Source organism: Calonectris borealis, chromosome 16 (genome assembly GCF_964195595.1).
Source record: "Calonectris borealis chromosome 16, bCalBor7.hap1.2, whole genome shotgun sequence".
Classification (NCBI taxonomy): domain Eukaryota; kingdom Metazoa; phylum Chordata; class Aves; order Procellariiformes; family Procellariidae; genus Calonectris; species Calonectris borealis.
In genome coordinates this window covers 21,467,519-21,484,877 of record NC_134327.1, presented here as the reverse complement: position 1 = coordinate 21,484,877, position 17,359 = coordinate 21,467,519, and the positions used below count along the sequence as shown (strand labels likewise).

Below are 17,359 nucleotides of genomic sequence, written 5' to 3'. Positions count from 1 at the left end.
AAAAAGGGGGGAAAAACAAGATTTAAATTGGCCACCTGCCGCTTATAAATTTTTATATTCTTCTACTTATCTACACAGTCTTTTAGAATTACATATTCTTCCTAAACTACACACAGATGCTTCACAAGGATTTTTCTGTGAACCATCCACTGTTCCCATTAGATTCTGCACTGTAATTTTAAGTCCCAGGGAAAAAGGCATCTTGATGCATATTTATATGGGAGCAGAGGACTGAGAAGTTGAGTTAGTTCTCGACTTTCTCCAGGGAATAAAAGTTTAGTTCAGACACTCTGGCACCTCCTGCCAGCCAATTACTGACACAGAATTGGCATTGACTTCAGAGAGGCACTGCTCTGCCCTCGCTTATCAATCAGCCAAGAAAGGAGAAGGTAATTAGACAATATGTTTTGACAACACCAGTGTGAAATGTTATAAAGTTAGTCTTTTAAAATCACCTCTAACTGCACGCTTATTGAATTCAACTTCCCCAATTAGCAAGGAGCCATGCAAATGTTTCTTCAAGTGTTGCTTTCCAAGGCCGGTGGTTAGGATATCTCACAGCCCGTAGCTAAAGCAGTCTCCATCAGCCGCCCGGACGGGTGGTTAGCATGCTTTTAAACGTGTAGCAATGACTAAATTGCAACCTTTGAGTGAAGGACTTTATGGACTCATATCTAACCATGTAGCCAGAGCCCATGCTGATAGCGCTTGCAGAATGCATGGCATGTTTTCCTAGTGATAGTAGAGAACCTCCTACTTCCGAAAAGTCATTTCAGAAGTCCTTTGGAGACCTTACCGTTCCCTTACAAATGAGTTAGGGGGCTATTACACAAAATTCTGAAAGAACTTACGTTGCTTTTAATAGCAGCACTTTTAGTTAGGTCCAGAAGCTATAAACTGTAGTGATTATATGTTCATAGGAGACTGCCCGCTAGTTTCAACAGCCGTGCTGCCTCCAATAACGGAGGCGTGTACTGGCTGTGCAGCGGGAGATCTTGGTGCGTGAATGGCTCTGTTCTGCGTATTCCACGCTTACAAACTCACCAATGCTCAGTAAGTTTGGAGAAGTTGTGTTTTGTGAAATGATGCTCTGCCCAGGAATGCAATGGGTGAAGGTCTCTAGCAAGCAACGAGACCTTCGTTTTGTGCCTCTTGCAGGAACCCGTTACACAGCAGGTGAGTGTTGCTTTTCATGTGGTTTTCCATCTCTCTCTCTTGGATTTGAGCAGAGTCTTGGAGCACCAAGGAAGGAAAGAGCAAGCCCGTTCCCAAAGGAAGGGTGAAAGCCCAGAGAATGCAGGGCCGTACCTGTGCTATTGCACTGTGTTTACCCCAGCTCTGGCATTCATCCGTTCCCAGGGGAGGACGGGAGATGCTCCTTTTTCCCAAAAAATTCAGAAAAGTCCAACCTCAAGCATTAAGACTTGGGCTTCCTTTGTTTAACTGCATAAAGGAGCCATTTTGTGATGTTCTTGCTGTAGCTTGATTGTCGGGTGGGAGCTCTCCTGTTCTGCCCCACAATCAAAGAAGCTGCAGCTCTTTACACTATTCCCATGTGAGAAGACAAAAAATAGAAGCAGCAGCAGGGTGGGTCAGGCTGATTGCTGAACTTTCCCAGAAGGATGTCCTCTGTGCAGAGGTGGCTTCCATAGTGTTCTTGAGTGGAACAGAAGATTTTGAGTGACCACTCTGCAATGCTGTAGAAGTGAGGAGTGATAGGAGGAGCCCTGGTCTCATGCTGCCTGGATAACTACAGCTAAATGAGCTTTCTGCTCCTGCGAGTTGGGAACCTGCGCAGAATTCCCATCCGCCGTTTTGTGCCTTTTTCCTCAAACACCTTGCAGCAGCTGGACTCCTTGCTAATCCCTGGATGCTGCTGGAGTGGATGCCGAAATGCAGCTATCCGTGAGCTCTGCCACAAGTGTTTCTGGTATGGAAACACCATTTATCCTTTAAAAATACATGTCACAGTGGAATGCATTATTAATCTGGGAAACATGGACGTTCAGAAGTTCTTTTCTCTTGGGTTCTCTAGCCTGCTATCTTCATTTCACCTCCAAGACTGACTTTTGATCTGACATCGGCCACTCAAGCGTCACGGAGGCATCAAACCTCCTGTAGAAGAGGGAGATTTACCAACACAGAATTCTTTGGCCCAGTCGGATCTGTCAGAAATGGTTCAGCCCGACCCGTGGATCCCTGGGGCTGGTTAGAGACTTCTACCCAATGATAACATCGGAAAACTTACTGTTTCCTCTCCGAGCAATTGAGGTTTATTCTTCCCAAGGGGAACCCGCAATCTGCAGAGATTACTTCCTTTCAGCCTTTTCATGTATAGATCCCAGTAAAACCACACATTTAGGATGCCGGTGTGTTCTGATGTGCAACTTGATCCTCAAACCTCAGTTTCTCAGGGAAGGTGAAATCCATCAAAACTGAAGACCAGCATCTCCCTCATGGAGCAAAATCCATGCAACTCCTGCTCCATCAGCTCCGAGGAAAGAAGGAGAAAATGTGATAGCAGGTGCTAAATGGAACTGCTGGAGAGCTTGTATATCTCTTATGTTCTTAGCAGGCTGCTTCTTCCTAAAGGTACCAGAGTTCAGACACTTCGCATGTCAAGGACAGAGGACAGTGTTCTGGTGATAGGTCCCCCAAGAAATCCTTCCTCAGAGCTGTCATGAGGAAAGATTGCTCCATCCAGACCAGTTCAACCAATTTCTTTCTTGCCAACCCGTCTGGCATTCAGCCTCCCATCCGTTGTTCTCTGCTACCTCCCCAACTCAGCATGGTTTGGCTCTGGACAGACCTGTCTGAACTAGTGGCATTAAATAAAAGTAGATAGATAATTAAATAAAACATTGGATAAAACAGCTGTAGATAAAACAATTCTTTAAAATGAAGCGCTTCCTTTCTGAATTGTTAACCCAGAATGGCCAGAGGTCTCATTCTGGTCCAGGCTGGAGGGCTGGATCCTTCAAAACCAGCCAGCTCTCAGAGAGTGCTGCACCCTTTACTTGGAACGAAAGCATTCGGAGCCCTTCTGATTTCAGAACGATACACATCTTATTTACGATGCCCTTGGCAGGGCTCTGTGTGCCCACAGGCAGCCGGGGGCAGGTTCAGAATCCTGAAGCCCTGAAGGATCCTCCTCCGGGCACAGGCTCAGCCTGGCTGGTTTTTGATGGAGCGCGTCTCCCTTCCGAAGTCAGGCCGGTCATTTGATAAAAGTTTCGAACTCTTTGTTGTCGTAAGCCTTTTGAACCAGGTCAATGCAGTCCATGTTTGCTGTCCAGGGAGATAGAGGAAGCCCTCAGCAGTTGTCTGTGTTGTTTCAGCACGGGGAATTTGCATTCATTAATCTGCAACACTGTGAGTTTTGGGGAGGTCTGTAATGAAGTCAGATCCATGGCGACGTTCAGAGCTTGCCAGCTTTCTCTGAGTCACCATTACAGGTACCCATTACCAGGACAACGTTGGGCGCATGCAGCCGGTATCTGTGGGGTGAAGTGAGGTTTATTTCAGTTGCATTGAACTTGGATGGTCAGGGAGACCCTTGCAGAGACGGCTTCACAGAGGGGGCTGCATCTTGCACCCTCCAGTAGGTGCTGAGGACCTCTGCATGCTGTTGTGCTGGGTGGAAAGCCCCAAGGATGGGGCACAGTGGCTTTTGCAGATGCAGCTGTTTATCGAAGAGGGAGGAGAACGAGTTCATCCTAAAGATTCTTGGGTTCGGTTATTTTCATTTCTGTAGCTGAGCTTCAATCACCTCCAGACTTTGCGAGACTGCGGATAAACGTGCTGAAGTATTAGTTGTAAAAGACAAAAATCATCTTACCTCGAGTTCCCTGGATGCAGCAGCGACCCTGAATGTCTTCAGATCCTCGTTAGAGACGGAGCTGTGGTCCTTAAGCATTGCTGGGCCTGGAGGGAACCACCTTATTGTAACAGGACTGGAACACGCAGGTTAACAAACGTCAGCCTTTGGACCCGCTGCTGCTGGGGGCTCGGGAGAGACTTCGGTTTGGGATGCTGCGTCGCACCAAAGGCTATGAAAATAAGGGGAAATTCTTTCCCGCTTCTGCTTTTCTATGGAAGCTGCTGCGGTAGCTGCAACGGGGAGACCCAGGACTGTAACTGCTGAGCACCGAGCTGCCTCTCATTAGGCTCATTAAGTTTCTAACGGAGCAGGGCTTGGTGCTGCCGTCGTATAAACAACCGCAGGGAGAGTTGGCATGTCTGAGGTGGCAGGAGGGAGTGAACACATCACCCGACGGGTTGCGACTTGTCAGGCAAGAGAGAAATTTCCCTCTTTGGGATTTGCTGGTGCTGCCTCATGAGATGGATGGTGGTGGTCAAGGATTCGAGGTTTCTGATGAAAGCAGACTCCCTTAGCCAGAAGGTGCTCCCTGGGCTACACGGGGGGGAATGGGGAAACATCACTTGGATCCTAGAAGCTCCCCAGGGAGTAACAGAGGAGGGACCAGCTCTGCCACATCTTCCCCCATGATGGAGCACGTCTGGGGCCCATTTCTGGACAAGGTCCAGGCACTGGGATGAAGCATGCCGCTTTGGCCCTTTTGCCAATATTGCAAGACTAAACATCATTTTTGTTGATGAAAATCTTTCTCTGCGGTGTTTCTTCAACAGGCCGTTGATTTGCAGGGCTGGAGGTCCTGGTGGCAGCAAAGAATTTGTCATCCCAGGGTGGGAGCCACGTGGTAGCTCTCACATGTTATTTCCTCTCCAGTGGCTGCATCCCTGGCTGAAGGGGATGGTTGGTTGGGGCTGTTCCCAGCTCGGATGGGGCAGTCCTGCCTGGGACAGCCTCAGGTGGAGCTGTCGGTCCCTCTGCTTGTCACGAAAGCGAGTGCTAGAGCAGGCAGTCCTTTTGCCTGCAAAGCCACGTCGGTTTTAAATTGAAAGAGGGGAGATTTAGACTAGATATAAGAAATTTTTTACACTGAGGGTGGTGAAACACTGGCCCAGGTTGCCCAGAGAGGTGGTCGATGCCCCATCCCTGGCAACATTCGAGGTCAGGTTGGACGGGGCTCTGAGCAACCTGATCTGGTTGAAGATGTCCCTGCCCATGGCAGGGGGTTGGACTAAATGACCTTTAAAGATCCCTTCCAACCCAAACCATTCCATGATTCTTTGTCCGCAGACGTCCCCAGGGACGCTGCAGCCCAGCGCTATCCGGTGTGGAAGAGAAGGCGACAGCAGTGAGCGCTGGAATTGAGATTTGCTGGCAGGGTTGGCTGGGTCTTGCTCTCGGCAAACAAAACAAGCGGTGCTTTAACTGAGACCTCTGCAACCCCACTTGGGTGTCATAAAAGATGTTTTCAGCTTCTCGGTGCCATCAGTAGGATACTTACTGCCTCTGTTTTTTCTTCCTCCGCCTTCCACTCGGCAGCTGGCAGAGAGAGAAAAAACAATATAATTTGCATGCTTTTGTCAGGTTTTGAGGCAAAGCATTTTTTTAGTCTTCCACATTGATCTTTTGGCTGGTCTGGGATAAATTCGGGTGGTCTCTCATCCTCTAAAGATTTCTAGCTCGATGTCTGCTTCTGGTGCTGCATTTGTTCTTTTGCTAGGAATTATCTCATGTCTTCACATTTAATTTTATCTGTGGTCCAATAGAGTGTATATTTCTCTCATGTTGGTATTGAAATATTTGAATGCAGGTTTTATACTGTTGAATTTTCCATGTATTTTTCCTCCAAATTAAATTTTTATCTCTGCTGTGTCATTTTATTTTTTCTACTATTTTAACAAAATAATGCAGAAGGGATAAAAATGAGGGGAAAAATACAGCTGATAGCTTCATACTTCACTACACAGATGACTTATTCCAGGGCTCAGCAATTTCGGGACAAAGTAACTCAGCATAAGGAACCGAGAATGCCCTTGAACTTCCATAAATATTCATTTGTTCACCCAGAGCAAGCAGAAAAATGGTATCTCTGCACTTGTAAGGTTGCTGTATTGATAAAGCAAGCAGGGGATTGTTGCACGGCTCTGAAGAGCTGAGATGCAATCCTGCAGGATCCTCTAGTAAGAGAGGATGCTTTGTGGGAATCGTGGCCTTTTGTGGCTGGGCTGGGTCGAAGCAGAAGGTGGAGGGATGTAAGATGTCTTGGAGGTGACAGGATTTCCATTCCTTTCTGTGGCTGTGGGCTAGATTTGCAGAGATTGACTGGCGTATGCTGGTCCACCTGGGGTAGGCTGAGTAAGCGTGTGTAAGAGTCCTCCTTTCTATCAAAGTGAAAACATCACTTAGTAGTGTGAGCATGATTTTTGAGAGGTTTGTCTGTACGTCCTTTTCCCACCCTTTGAGACCAGGATATTCCTGTTGACTGTGGGTACATTGGGAGAAAAGCAAGATTCATCCCAAAGCGGAGTTTGATGCTGAAAGAACTTGTTGAATTGTGGCTCCAGAAAACCTTTCCCTTACGTGGGGTGGTGTGCGGAGCTGGTGCCAGCCGGGGAGCTCGTGGTGGTGGCTCAGCTTCCAGCCCCCCGGTCCTACGCTGCACCTCTGTGTCTGCCAGCCTGTCCTCCCTCCACTCCCCCCAGAACGACTGGCATTTCCAGTTATCAAAGCCTCCAAAATGAAGATGTGATTTTTTATGCATCTTTTGCTAACCCCCGGTGTGTTTTTCCTCCAGCGTACATACCGAATGCCAAAGGATATCCACGTTGAACCAGAGAAGTTTGCTGCAGAACTGATCAATCGTTTGGAGGAAGTACAAAAGGAACGTGAAGCAGAGGAGAAACTAGAGGAGCGCCTTAAACGCGTTCGAGCGGTTAGTAACCTCCTTGCCTCCTCTACCAGCCTGGGAGTCTGCGTACTGTACACCACAGGGAGCTTCCAGCTGCTGTGGAAGCAACTGGGGTGACCGCTTCCCTACTCCAACAGCCACGGTCATCACTTGCACGGGGGCTCCTGGGCTCTGTTGCCCCAGGAGCTTCCATGGTGCTGTTCCCCCATCCATGCAGGGCTCTGTGAGCTCCAGCACTCCCTCCCTGCTGTAAGGTACCAGCTACGGCACAGCAGTGCCTGCTTCTGCCACCAGTTAGGGGCTGTGGGTGCTCTCCATCATCTTCTTTGGCACCCTCGCTCTCCTGACTTTGCGAGCAATCCCTTCCGTGCGAGGATGGGAACTGTGTAACGGGTTCACCTTCCCCTGTGGAGTTTTGTGTGATCCCTGTTTCCCCCACAAATGGTAACCAGATGGCAGGTGATGTTATGCTTGGCGGTGTTTGTGTTGCTATCAGGCTGTTTCTACCACAACCAAAAGGGTTCTGCCCAACAGTGCCTAGCACATCCCTAGAAAATTTGGAACTGATGAGGTGTAGCATCCAAAAACCCTCTCCTGGGCAGAGAAACGCACTGACTCCACGTGGGTGGCTGGGGAAGCCCAGCCCATGGCACTGGGTGCTGTGAGCCCTGGTACCGCTGGGGCCTTTCCGACCTCGAGGACTTGGTAGGTGAACCAAGGGAAGTGTGCAAGGCCTTTAGCTCCGCAACGAGCTCCAAAAGGGAGAGAATGAGGTATTGGTCATCTAGTATTACCTGTGCGAGACACCCCGTTCAGCAGTATTCACACCTTATCTCTTCTGCTGAGATACTGCTTCTCATGGGTACATCTTGTGCTGGGGATACAGGAGAGTTTTCAGAGGACACCACAGTGTTACTGAACATCAGTATAACTGCAGCCCTGTGTGAAGAAATTGTGGGTCTCTGCAGTTAATAGCTGCTGTGGCCCTGAGGCAAAGGCTCTGTGCTCAGTAACCCGCAGCTCTCCCCTAAAGCAGGGGTGTTGGTGTCTGTCCTGGCTAGCTCTGTGCTTTCAGAGGAGCTGAGCTTCTGGCGCTCCAGGGCAGACCCTTCAGCCCCATTAGAGTATTTTTAAATGTTCATCTTGTAGCTCTTTAAACAGAAAAGAGCTGTAGGTTGTAGTATTCGCTTTTAAATCACATCTGCATTTCAAATGCAGAGAAGTGAGGAAGGCAGAGGGATCTGTAAGGTTGCCTCCAGCTCCAGGCATTGTCCAGCAAACTCCCTGCACCTCTGCATCCAGCATCCAGCCAGAAAAGGCCAGCAAGGTGCTATTTTGGTTTTAGATTCCTGTTCTTCTGGAATTGCTCTATTTTCCTGTCTGGTGCCTATTGCTTTCTAGACAAAGCCACTGTAACTGGCAGCATTTTCTGCTTGCACAGCCCTAGAGCACTCTTCCTCCTCCTCCTCCCGTGGCTCCGCTGCAGCCCCCACTTGTACCAGACTACATTATCCCAGCCCTCTGTCTCCTTGAAGAAGCTGCCAGTAGCAATACCATAAAATCAGCAAATACCTATGTGCCAGAGAATAAATTTAAGTCTGTTTAAACACATTTTTGTGTGACTTAATCTATTTTTAAGCCCAGGACTCCCACTAATGCTATATATTAAACCTCTTTGCTGTCTCCAGAATGTATTTCATTGACTGGCTGGCATCTGGCATTAGCCATTCAGGAAAAACTCAGAGTAAGCAATTGTAGCTTTTTTAGGTCAGCACTTAAGGTGCAGGAGCTGCTGGTATCAGCAAGAGGAGAGCTTGAGTCCTGATAGATCACAGGCTTTTTTCTATGACCTGAACACCGGGACTACAGGGTAACCTCTTACCGGGTCTGCATGGCTCACTGAACAGCAGCACAGAGAAAACCACGAGCGTTAGTCACACTAGGCAGTTATCAGCTTAGCAGAGAAGCTGGAAATATTTTGTAAAAGCTAGGAAAAAAGAATTTTTCTCCCCCATACTGAGCTGCCTGCAGGTTCCCTTTCAAAGCCACATCATGCAGTAACTTTGAGAAGAGGCATCTGATTTAAAGTCTTTAAACGCCTTTTACTGAAAGGACTGTAAGATTTCTGTTTTTCAAAAAAACAAACTCTGAATTCATTAGTTATTCTGAGCAGTGTGGGAGAGGATTAGAGGATATGCGCATTCCCTTATTACTTTTTGAGCCAGTTCAGCCTCATGTCCGTGCATGGAACCTGCAGTATCGTATCATACAGATCGGTATCGTATCATACAGATCACACTGTCTTTGTCGGAACTGAGAGAATTGAAAATAAGGCAGGAGAAGCAAAGCCACTGCTGAGATTCTCGCTATTTGAATATAAAACATTGCCTAACTAGAGAGGGAAATCATCTGCATGAGGATCGAAAACGCACTCGTGGTTAGGTGAGCTATTTTGCCCTACCGACCAGCAGCAGCCTGATGGGTGGGACTGGGAGAAGGCAGAAGAGGAGGTTTGCCCCAAGGTATCGCTTGCTCGTAGCTCATCAGTGCAGATCTCAGCCTCCTAATTCAAAGGGAAGGGCACCCCCCAGCCTTGCTGGGAGAGTAAAAATAGCTCAGCAGACAGTCAGCAAAGTTGAAGTCTGCATCTCTCTCACTGCCGCTGCCTTTGGGAGCTGATGAAGAGGTTTCTGACAATATTATGTCAACAAAGCACCATCTAGTGGTTATGGCACCCGGGGCTTCCCCGCCCGGCTAGAGGCTGCGCACGCTGCCAAGCTTTGCCCAGCTCACCGCAGCGAGACGCTGAAACACGGCTCCGGAGCCCACGCCACCCCTGCGTCCAGGAAAGCTGAGCCCGTGGAGGAGGGGGGTCTCCCCAGACCCGCGGGTTTCTTTCGTGTAAAACACTGCAGTTATTGCCTCTTGGCTGTGCCTCCTTGGTCGTGCCGTTGTCTTGTCTTCCCTTTCTTCTGCCTGTGCCAGCTGCGGGCAGGGAGAGGGTGCTCGGTGGGCAGAGGGATGCAGGTTAGGCAGCAGGCTTGTGCAAGCTGGGTGCGGGCAGGTTTGGGTGGGAGGGCAGGCTGCCGCTGCATTGCCAGGCATAGACTGCGATCGGGTGACTCGGGCAAGGAGCACCTTGCGATGCACCAGTGCATGCGGCTGAGCCAAGGCTTGACTCTGCCGTATCCAAAGTCCTGCGTTACAATCCCGGTTTGGACTGCCCCGACCTCGTGCCGTATGTCGGTTTTTTCACTGCAGACTGAGCACGGTGAAAAGATTCAGCCGAGTTGGTATCTGCAGCCTTGACTCGAACCTTTGCCCTGCCCGAGGAGAGAGGACAGCTTGGGATAGGCACCCCAATTCCTTCATTAGCTGCCGTTTTCTCACTGTTGGGGCTTTCCTACCTGATGCGAGGCTGAGACCAGTCCCAGGGGGTGGGAAGCTGCCCCAGGGCTTGCCTGCACACCACCAACCCCAGCAGCACTTGCTCCTGCCTGAGAACCTGCCTGGGGTCCAGATCTCCTGCTCAGTGACACCGTTGAGCTGAGCCAAGGCAAACAGAGCGCACCAATGCATCCCTCTCCTTCCCTTCGCTCACCCTGATCTCGGTCTTGGAGCAAAGCAAAGTACCAGGTCCCAGTTATCTGCAAAATGGAGTTCTAGGCAGCCAGAGGATTTCCCAAATCCCAGGCACCCATTTGGCTGGACCACCCCGGGTTCTCACTCTCGTGCCACCCTGCTCCGGTGTGACAGCACTGCCAGAGCTCTGCGCTCTGAGCGGAAGGGACGCGCCGTCATTCCTCAGGGATCTGTGCCAGGGTCAGATCTTGCCCTGCACATTAGTTGGTTTACAAACCTAAGACTTTTCCAGAAAGTAGGTACCAGCCCTAAAAGCCTCCCAAGTGCTGAGCGCGTCATTGGGTTATCATAAACTGCTAATAATGCTTACCCAGTGGTAGGGATTTAGTCAGCACGTTTCATCCTTTCTTATCCCCGAGCTAGGTGCCCAGGGACGGCGGTTGGCAGGCTGCAGCCTTGTGGCTGTAGATGAAAGGTGCCTCTGAAGTTCTTCAAAGCGATTTGTTAGCAAGTGGTGTGTCCCCTCCAGACGTGGGCAGCGTGTCACACCCCCAGGCTTGCAGCGCCCACGCCTGTGGCACTTGCAAAGCCTGGCGTTGTCCCTGCTTCAGGTTTGAACCCCCGGGTGTGACACTGGGAGGAAGTCTGTTATTTGCTTTCTTGCTATCTGGTTGGCAGCTAAAACTTTGAAGCTGGTTAGCAAGTGATGGATGATGACATCTGACAGTCAAAGCTGATGGGAGCCAGTGTTTTCTAGCAGATGTATTTATCTGGGGCAGAGATACCCTGTGCTGCAACTGATTTCTTTACTGTGCCAAAGGAGGAAAAGAGAGCGGGATTAAAGGACTTGCTGGAATCCTGCTTATGTAATTAAAAAAAATAGGAATCCAAACTTCCAATAAAGAAACTTCATAAATATCTGAGTTTATGTTGGAGCGTAAAGTAGTTTGTCAGCATCAAAACCGTGGCTGTCAGCATGGAGGAGTTTTATTCTTCCTGGCAAGGACTTAAGTGTCGCTAACAGCGTGTCCTAGACCGGTGTGAACTACAAGAACAAGCAGTTAGTTCCAACCTGTTTCTTTATCTGCATGAAGTGTTTCACTCCAGCCTTAGCATAGCCAGGAGAAATCAGTGTTTGATTTTCAAAACCATTCATGCTGCTGTCGACCTTCAGTTGCTCCCTCCTGCTACGAGCCCGCTGTTGGCTTTGCCGTGTGAAATAGTCATTCGGGTGAGAAACCCCCCTGGTCTCGCCTGACTCGGGAACTGTTTTGCTGCGTATCCTGTAACTTTGGGCTTTGCCTGACGGGCTTTGAAGCAGCGCCTTACGGAAGGCTCGTAGGAAGTTGCAGGTACGGAGCGGTAAGTTGTGTTTCCGCTGCTGGTTGTTACAGAACCATCTTCAAGGGACTTAAGGAGCTTTTTAGTAAGGTTCTGCCCACTCGTACATCTGATGGAGTTGTTACACTGGTCAGAAAGCTGCATCTGTAAACCTTGTGACGTGCGGGCTGCCTGTCAAGAGGTTGCCTCGGTCTCTTTGGGTAATGCGTGGAGACCCTTGCTAATGGTAGCTCAAAAAGCAGGTATGGAGACCTGAGCAGCTCTGCTGGGTGGCAGCAAGACTGCACAGGCTTGGGTTGAGCATGAGGAAATTTTCTGCAGGAGGGTGGCGCAGTCTGGGACAGGTCTCCAGAGGGGTGGTGGATCTCCGTCTTGAAGGTTTTCAAGATCTGGCTGGACTAAGCCAGGCCTGACCCTGCAGTCTTGCTGCAGGCGGGAGGTGAGGCTAGGGACCCCTTTCACCACTCTCCTGTCATTCTCTGATTGTCCTTGTGTTTTCTTGCAGGAAGAAGAAGGTGAGGATGCAGATATCTCTTCTGGTCCCTCGGTCATTAGCCACAAGATGCCTTCCGCCCAAGCCTTTCATCACTTTGCTCCTCGTTACTCTGAGATGGGCTGTGCTGGGATGCAGATGAGAGATGCCCATGAAGAAAACCCAGAGAGCATCCTCGATGAACACGTACAGCGTGTGATGAAAACACCAGGCTGCCAGTCTCCAGGACCCGGCCGCCACTCTCCTAAGCCACGGTCCCCAGAAAGCGGGCACTTAGGAAAGCTGTCAGGGACACTAGGAACAATTCCTCCAGGGCATGGCAAGCACGCAACAAAATCAGGAATGAAACTGGATGCAGCTAACTTATACCACCATAAACACGTCTACCACCACATCCATCACCACAGTGTGATGAAACCAAAAGAGCAGATCGAGGCCGAGGCCACGCAGCGAGTGCAGAACAGCTTTGCTTGGAATGTAGATTCACATAACTATGCAACAAAGTCACGAAACTACACTGAAAACTTGGGCATGGCCCCTGTCCCCATGGACTCTTTAGGCTACAGGTGAGTCAAGGCAACACAGAGCTGTGGCTTCTCTAGGAAGCTCTTTCATAAACGCGCTGTGGTGTGTTGGTGAAACAGTGGCTGAACGACATTTTCTTGTGAAAGCCTATGCTGGGACATGGTTTTCCAGGCCTTGGTTATAAAGCAGGTTTTCCGCTCCTTAAAGCGGTGGAGGTGCTTAGAAATTGCAGGTGCTGGTCTACTTCTACGTGCATCAGGAGTTGCTAAGTACAGGGCTGTGTCTCGGGGTCTGGGTAACAGAAATTGGTCTCCTAAGGTCTTTATGAGAGGACAAAAAAGCCCTCCTTATTGCAAGGCCGAACCCATTCACCAGAAGGGCTCCTTTTTCTTCCTAACAAAGAGATGGACGCTGCTGTGCTGCTGTGGCATCCTGTTCCCAAGTGGACGTTCTCCGGGGTCGGGGACCCTTTGCCCAGAGAAGCCATTTTGCGGCTTTACAGGCTTTTGTCCACCTTCCCTTGGCCGTTTGAATTCCTCCATCCCCTCCGTGCTGAGGGGAGAGAGCGAAGCTCCTTCTCCACTGCGGCGGGTTTTGCTAGTCCTGTTACTGGCTGACTGCAAAGGCGAGAGCAGAGCTGGGGGCTGCCCGGGGTAAGGGATGGTGATGGAGCAGTGGCGGCAGAGAGCTGTGCTCGCCCTGAGCGCGGCTGGCTCCCCAGGGCTGTGGTTTTGGGGGGTTGCTTTGCAGCGTACCAGGGGTGGGATGTTCAGTGAAGGTGGGTGGGTCTGCAGCGGGCAGGACCAGCTTTCCGGGGTGGCAGGAGGGAGGCAGAGCGCAGAGGCAGCCGGAACAAACTGCTCCCCAGGGAGGGAGAAGCGCTCAAATCTGCCTTGTTTCTATGGGGAAAGGGTTGTGGCTTCAACAGAGCATGAGCATGGCCATGGTGTGTCAGCCCAAAGCCCCATCTAGACACAGGGCTTCTCTCTAGCACCGACTACAGCATGTATTTAAGGGGATTATAAGAGGGCACGTTCAGAGCTGTCCTTCCTCTGGCACAAACTCCCAGTTCCTGACAGTCCCCGGGTTAGGAGCTTCACAGGACGAGAGTTTGCATCCAAACAGTCTTGTTCGGCAGCCAGCAGTCTCTTGCAGTGGCTTGTCTGGCTCCTTGTTGAACCCAGCTGGGCTGCGGTCCCCCCAGCCCCCCGTGGCTGTGTCTGCGGGTTGATTACAACCTCCAGAAAAAGGCTTTTTTTTTTGTTTGCACTGAACCTGCTGCTGAAGAATTTCATTTGATACCCACCAGTCCTCGTGTGGGGAGAAGCAGAGAAGTTGTCATCAGTCTGCCCTGTCTTTGTAGATCTTCAGCAACCCCTCTCCAGGTTTTTCCCCAAAAAATCAGCAAGGCTGGCTGAGGGCCTGTTACTCCTCTGTGGTGTTAAGGTTATTTTTCCTACGTGTGTTGTGAGCACTCAGAAGCAGAAGCAGGGAGGTTCTATGGAGTAAATCAGGTGGGTGATTAGGATGGTAGGGGTCCCATGAAATTACAGGCTGTGCAATGACGGGCCAGCACGGGTGAATTCTGCGTGGCCTCGTGAGCGTGGGGCTGGCCGGTGGGCACATGGGCATGCACGTGGGCAAGGAGCGGTGGGGTTTCTGTAGGAGTCTTTGCTGCAGCCATAAGCGTAGCCAGAGTGTCAGCTACTGCCCGGCGTCCCTCTGGCTACGATGTTTGAGGTGGCTGGGCTTCCCATGCACGAGAGCCCGCGGAAGGCAGCCCACCCCGCTAGGATGTGATCTTCCACCATGATGTGAAGCCTCAGTTCAAATCGGGGTGAGAAGCGAACGCTGGGCATGGCAAGTCAGCGGTTTGGGGTATCAGTGACCCTGGGGGTGATGGGAAGGGCCCAGGTTTCAAGCAGTGGTCTGGCGTGGAGAGGCAGCCGACGGATTGCAGCACCAGGATGAACCTCCTGCTCTGAGCAAAGAGCTGGGGGTTTAACGCAAACCTTCTTGTGGCAGGAGATCTTCTTGCCATGTTGCCAGAGGAGAAGCTCTCTTGCCCCGCAGGTGGCTGGATGGAGAAGCCTGCTGTGCCTGGGTCTAGCCAGTCTTGCTCAGCCTCAACTGCGGCACAGTTGGTTTGACTCATAGAATCGTTCAGGTTGGAAAAGACCTTTAAGATCATCAAGTCCAACCATTAGATCATCAAGTCTAACCGTTGAGCTATGGTAGAGCCAGGGGGCTGTGGAAGGCAGCCAGGGCCACGTCTGCACTGCAGGCAGCAAGAGACCCCGGCAGGGCTGAATATGTCTGGAGATAGACATGTCCATCCTCTGCCGCGGTCTGCGGTGGTTTGGCTTAGGCAAAGCGCTAATGTCTCAAGCTTTGTTCTTGCAGTGGGAAGGCAAGTCTGCTCTCAAAAAGAAATGTTAAGAAGACCGATTCAGGGAAAAGTGATGGTGCCAACTATGAGATGCCAGGATCTCCTGAAGACATGGAAAGAAACCAGAAGATCCTTCAGTGGATCATAGAAGGAGAGAAGGAGATCAGCAGGCATAAGAAAACAAACCATGGGTAAGGGCTGGCAGAGCGAAGGGTCTTCACGCTGTTGTATTGCATCCCCTGCACAAGGCTGTCCAGCAGTCTGCCTTGTTCCTGGAGACCTTGGGAAGACAAGAATCCACCAGGCACAAGGGTTCAGACCTTTTGGAGACTGAGGATTGCTCGGGGGCTGTAAGGGCTGTGTTTGCTGAAGGATGACTTGTGGCTGTGGGGGGGAGGTTGCAGCCCCAGGAGAATCTCACTAATTGCCGCTGTGGTTCCGAGGTGGATAACGCGGCACACAGTATTTTTCCTTTAAGCATTTGCTGTATGTAAATGCCTGGTACTCCTGCAAGGTGCTGATAGAAACATAGGACCTGCTGCACTGGAGCCATTGGTCCTGAGTAAGCAGTTCAGCACGGCTCAAGGTTGCCCAGCGTTTCGGCTTGCTGGGAGCATCCTCTGGGATGGCCTCGCCTGCCTAGAGTGGAGCCAAGGACGTGACTGTCTCCGGAATCTCTCTGGAGTCAAGCAGATCTCCTGCAGGCACCGATCCTTAATCGCAGTCTGGTCAGTCTGGCAAAAAACAGCGCTTGCCGGGTGTCGACGAGAGGAATCTGGGGTCTTGTCCCCGCTGACGCAGCTGCGCTGGTGGCTGAGTGGTGAAACTGCTGGTGGTTTCTCCTCTTACTTCATGGTAGAGGCCAGGATGGGTTGCACTGCAGGCAGCTGGGACCGAGTGCCAGAGCCATGGGCAGTGCCAGGCCACCGTGAAGTCAGGCAGCAGGTTCTGCCGCTGGAGCTGGGGAAGGACGAGCACATCCCTGCAACATCCCCTTCCCTGGAGATGCCGACCAGTGGCTCACGGAGAGGCTCCCAGCCTGGGAACGTCGGCAGCACATGGGAGGGCATCTTCTGGGGGAATGTCACAAATGGTGGAGCTGCCTTTTGCTGGTTTTATTTTTATGGGTTGGACTTGATGAGAGCCCTTAAACAGATCTGTGGGCTTTGTGTCAGGGTTGGGTTGCTCACCCTGGTGTCTCAGGACTTGCTGTCCTGAAATCTTCTCTAGAGGTGGATGGTGCTCCCCTCTTCCTCGGAAGCTGTGCTGTAAGGAGCTTCCCAGTGGTGCCCGTGTCCAGCTGCAGAAGCAGTAGGTCCATCTAAGAGTGACTCTGTGCCTGTGCAAGGCGGTCCGTGTAAAACCTTTGTGTTTGTGTGTAGTTCTTCAGGTGCTAAGAAGCAGCTGTCCCATGATATGGTCCGACCCCTCTCCATAGAGCGACCTGTTGCGGTGCATCCATGGGTCAGCGCCCAGCTCCGGAACGTCGTCCAGCCTTCTCACCCCTTCATCCAAGATCCTACCATGCCGCCCAATCCAGCCCCCAACCCTCTCACCCAGCTGGAAGAAGCTCGCAGGAGGTTGGAGGAGGAGGAAAAAAGGGCTGGGAAACTCCCCCTTAAACAAAGGTATGGCCATAGGGTCTGGTTGTGCGTGGGAGGGAAGGGGGGGACTGCTTTGAAGGTGGGCAGCTGAGGGAGATGTCCACTGCCCTCTGCTCTGGTCTCCAGCTCCCAGCACCAACTGGGTGGAGGTGCGTGCAGAGAGGTCAGAGAAATCTGCCCCTGTCCCTCTGACGTGGTGGTGCGAATGCCAAAACCCACCTTGAGAGCCTGGGCTTGTGGTTTGTGGATGGAGAGGCTGGAAATGCTCCTGGAAGGGTGGGGAAGGGGCTGCTCAGAGCTTGAGGAGGAGCTGAGCAGGGGGAGCGTGTCTAGAAGAGAGCTCTCTTCCCTGGCACGCGCTGACTCTCCGCTCGTTCACACTCGCACGATGATTTCAAAGGTTAGTGCAGGAGCAGAATTCAGCAGGGTGCAGCGGAATGAAGTGCAGAAGAAGAATATGTATTTGCTCTTTATCTACATCTCCCGCAGTCTTCCGGCAAAGGCTGCTCGTGGCATCTGGGTGGGAGCACTGCGCTCTCGTCCCGCTGCAGCAGCATTGACTGCGTCGCCCTATCCCAGTCACTGCATCTTTTTGTGACTCAGCTTAACGCCTGTTGCAGAGCTAATTCTCCTGCTCCTGTGT

At 51.2% G+C, this 17,359-nt stretch overlaps 1 protein-coding gene across 3 annotated transcripts in view; it reads left to right on the top strand.

Moving 5' to 3' along the window:
* AXIN1 (axin 1) overlaps nt 1-17,359 on the top strand; it is a 73,570-nt gene that overhangs the window by 50,470 nt on the left and 5,741 nt on the right. For 2 of the 3 annotated variants that reach the window (XR_012676204.1, XM_075165994.1), the window contains exons 5-8: nt 6,669-6,806; nt 12,211-12,764; nt 15,127-15,303; nt 16,495-16,740. Coding sequence is in view for 2 of the 3 variants with exons in the window: in XM_075165994.1 (XP_075022095.1) it covers nt 6,669-6,806; nt 12,211-12,764; nt 15,127-15,303; nt 16,495-16,740 (1,115 nt within the window). In the remaining variant the exon portion in view is untranslated. The remainder of the gene's footprint in view (nt 1-6,668; nt 6,807-12,210; nt 12,765-15,126; nt 15,304-16,494; nt 16,741-17,359) is intronic. The other variant, XM_075165996.1, reaches the window with a different exon arrangement.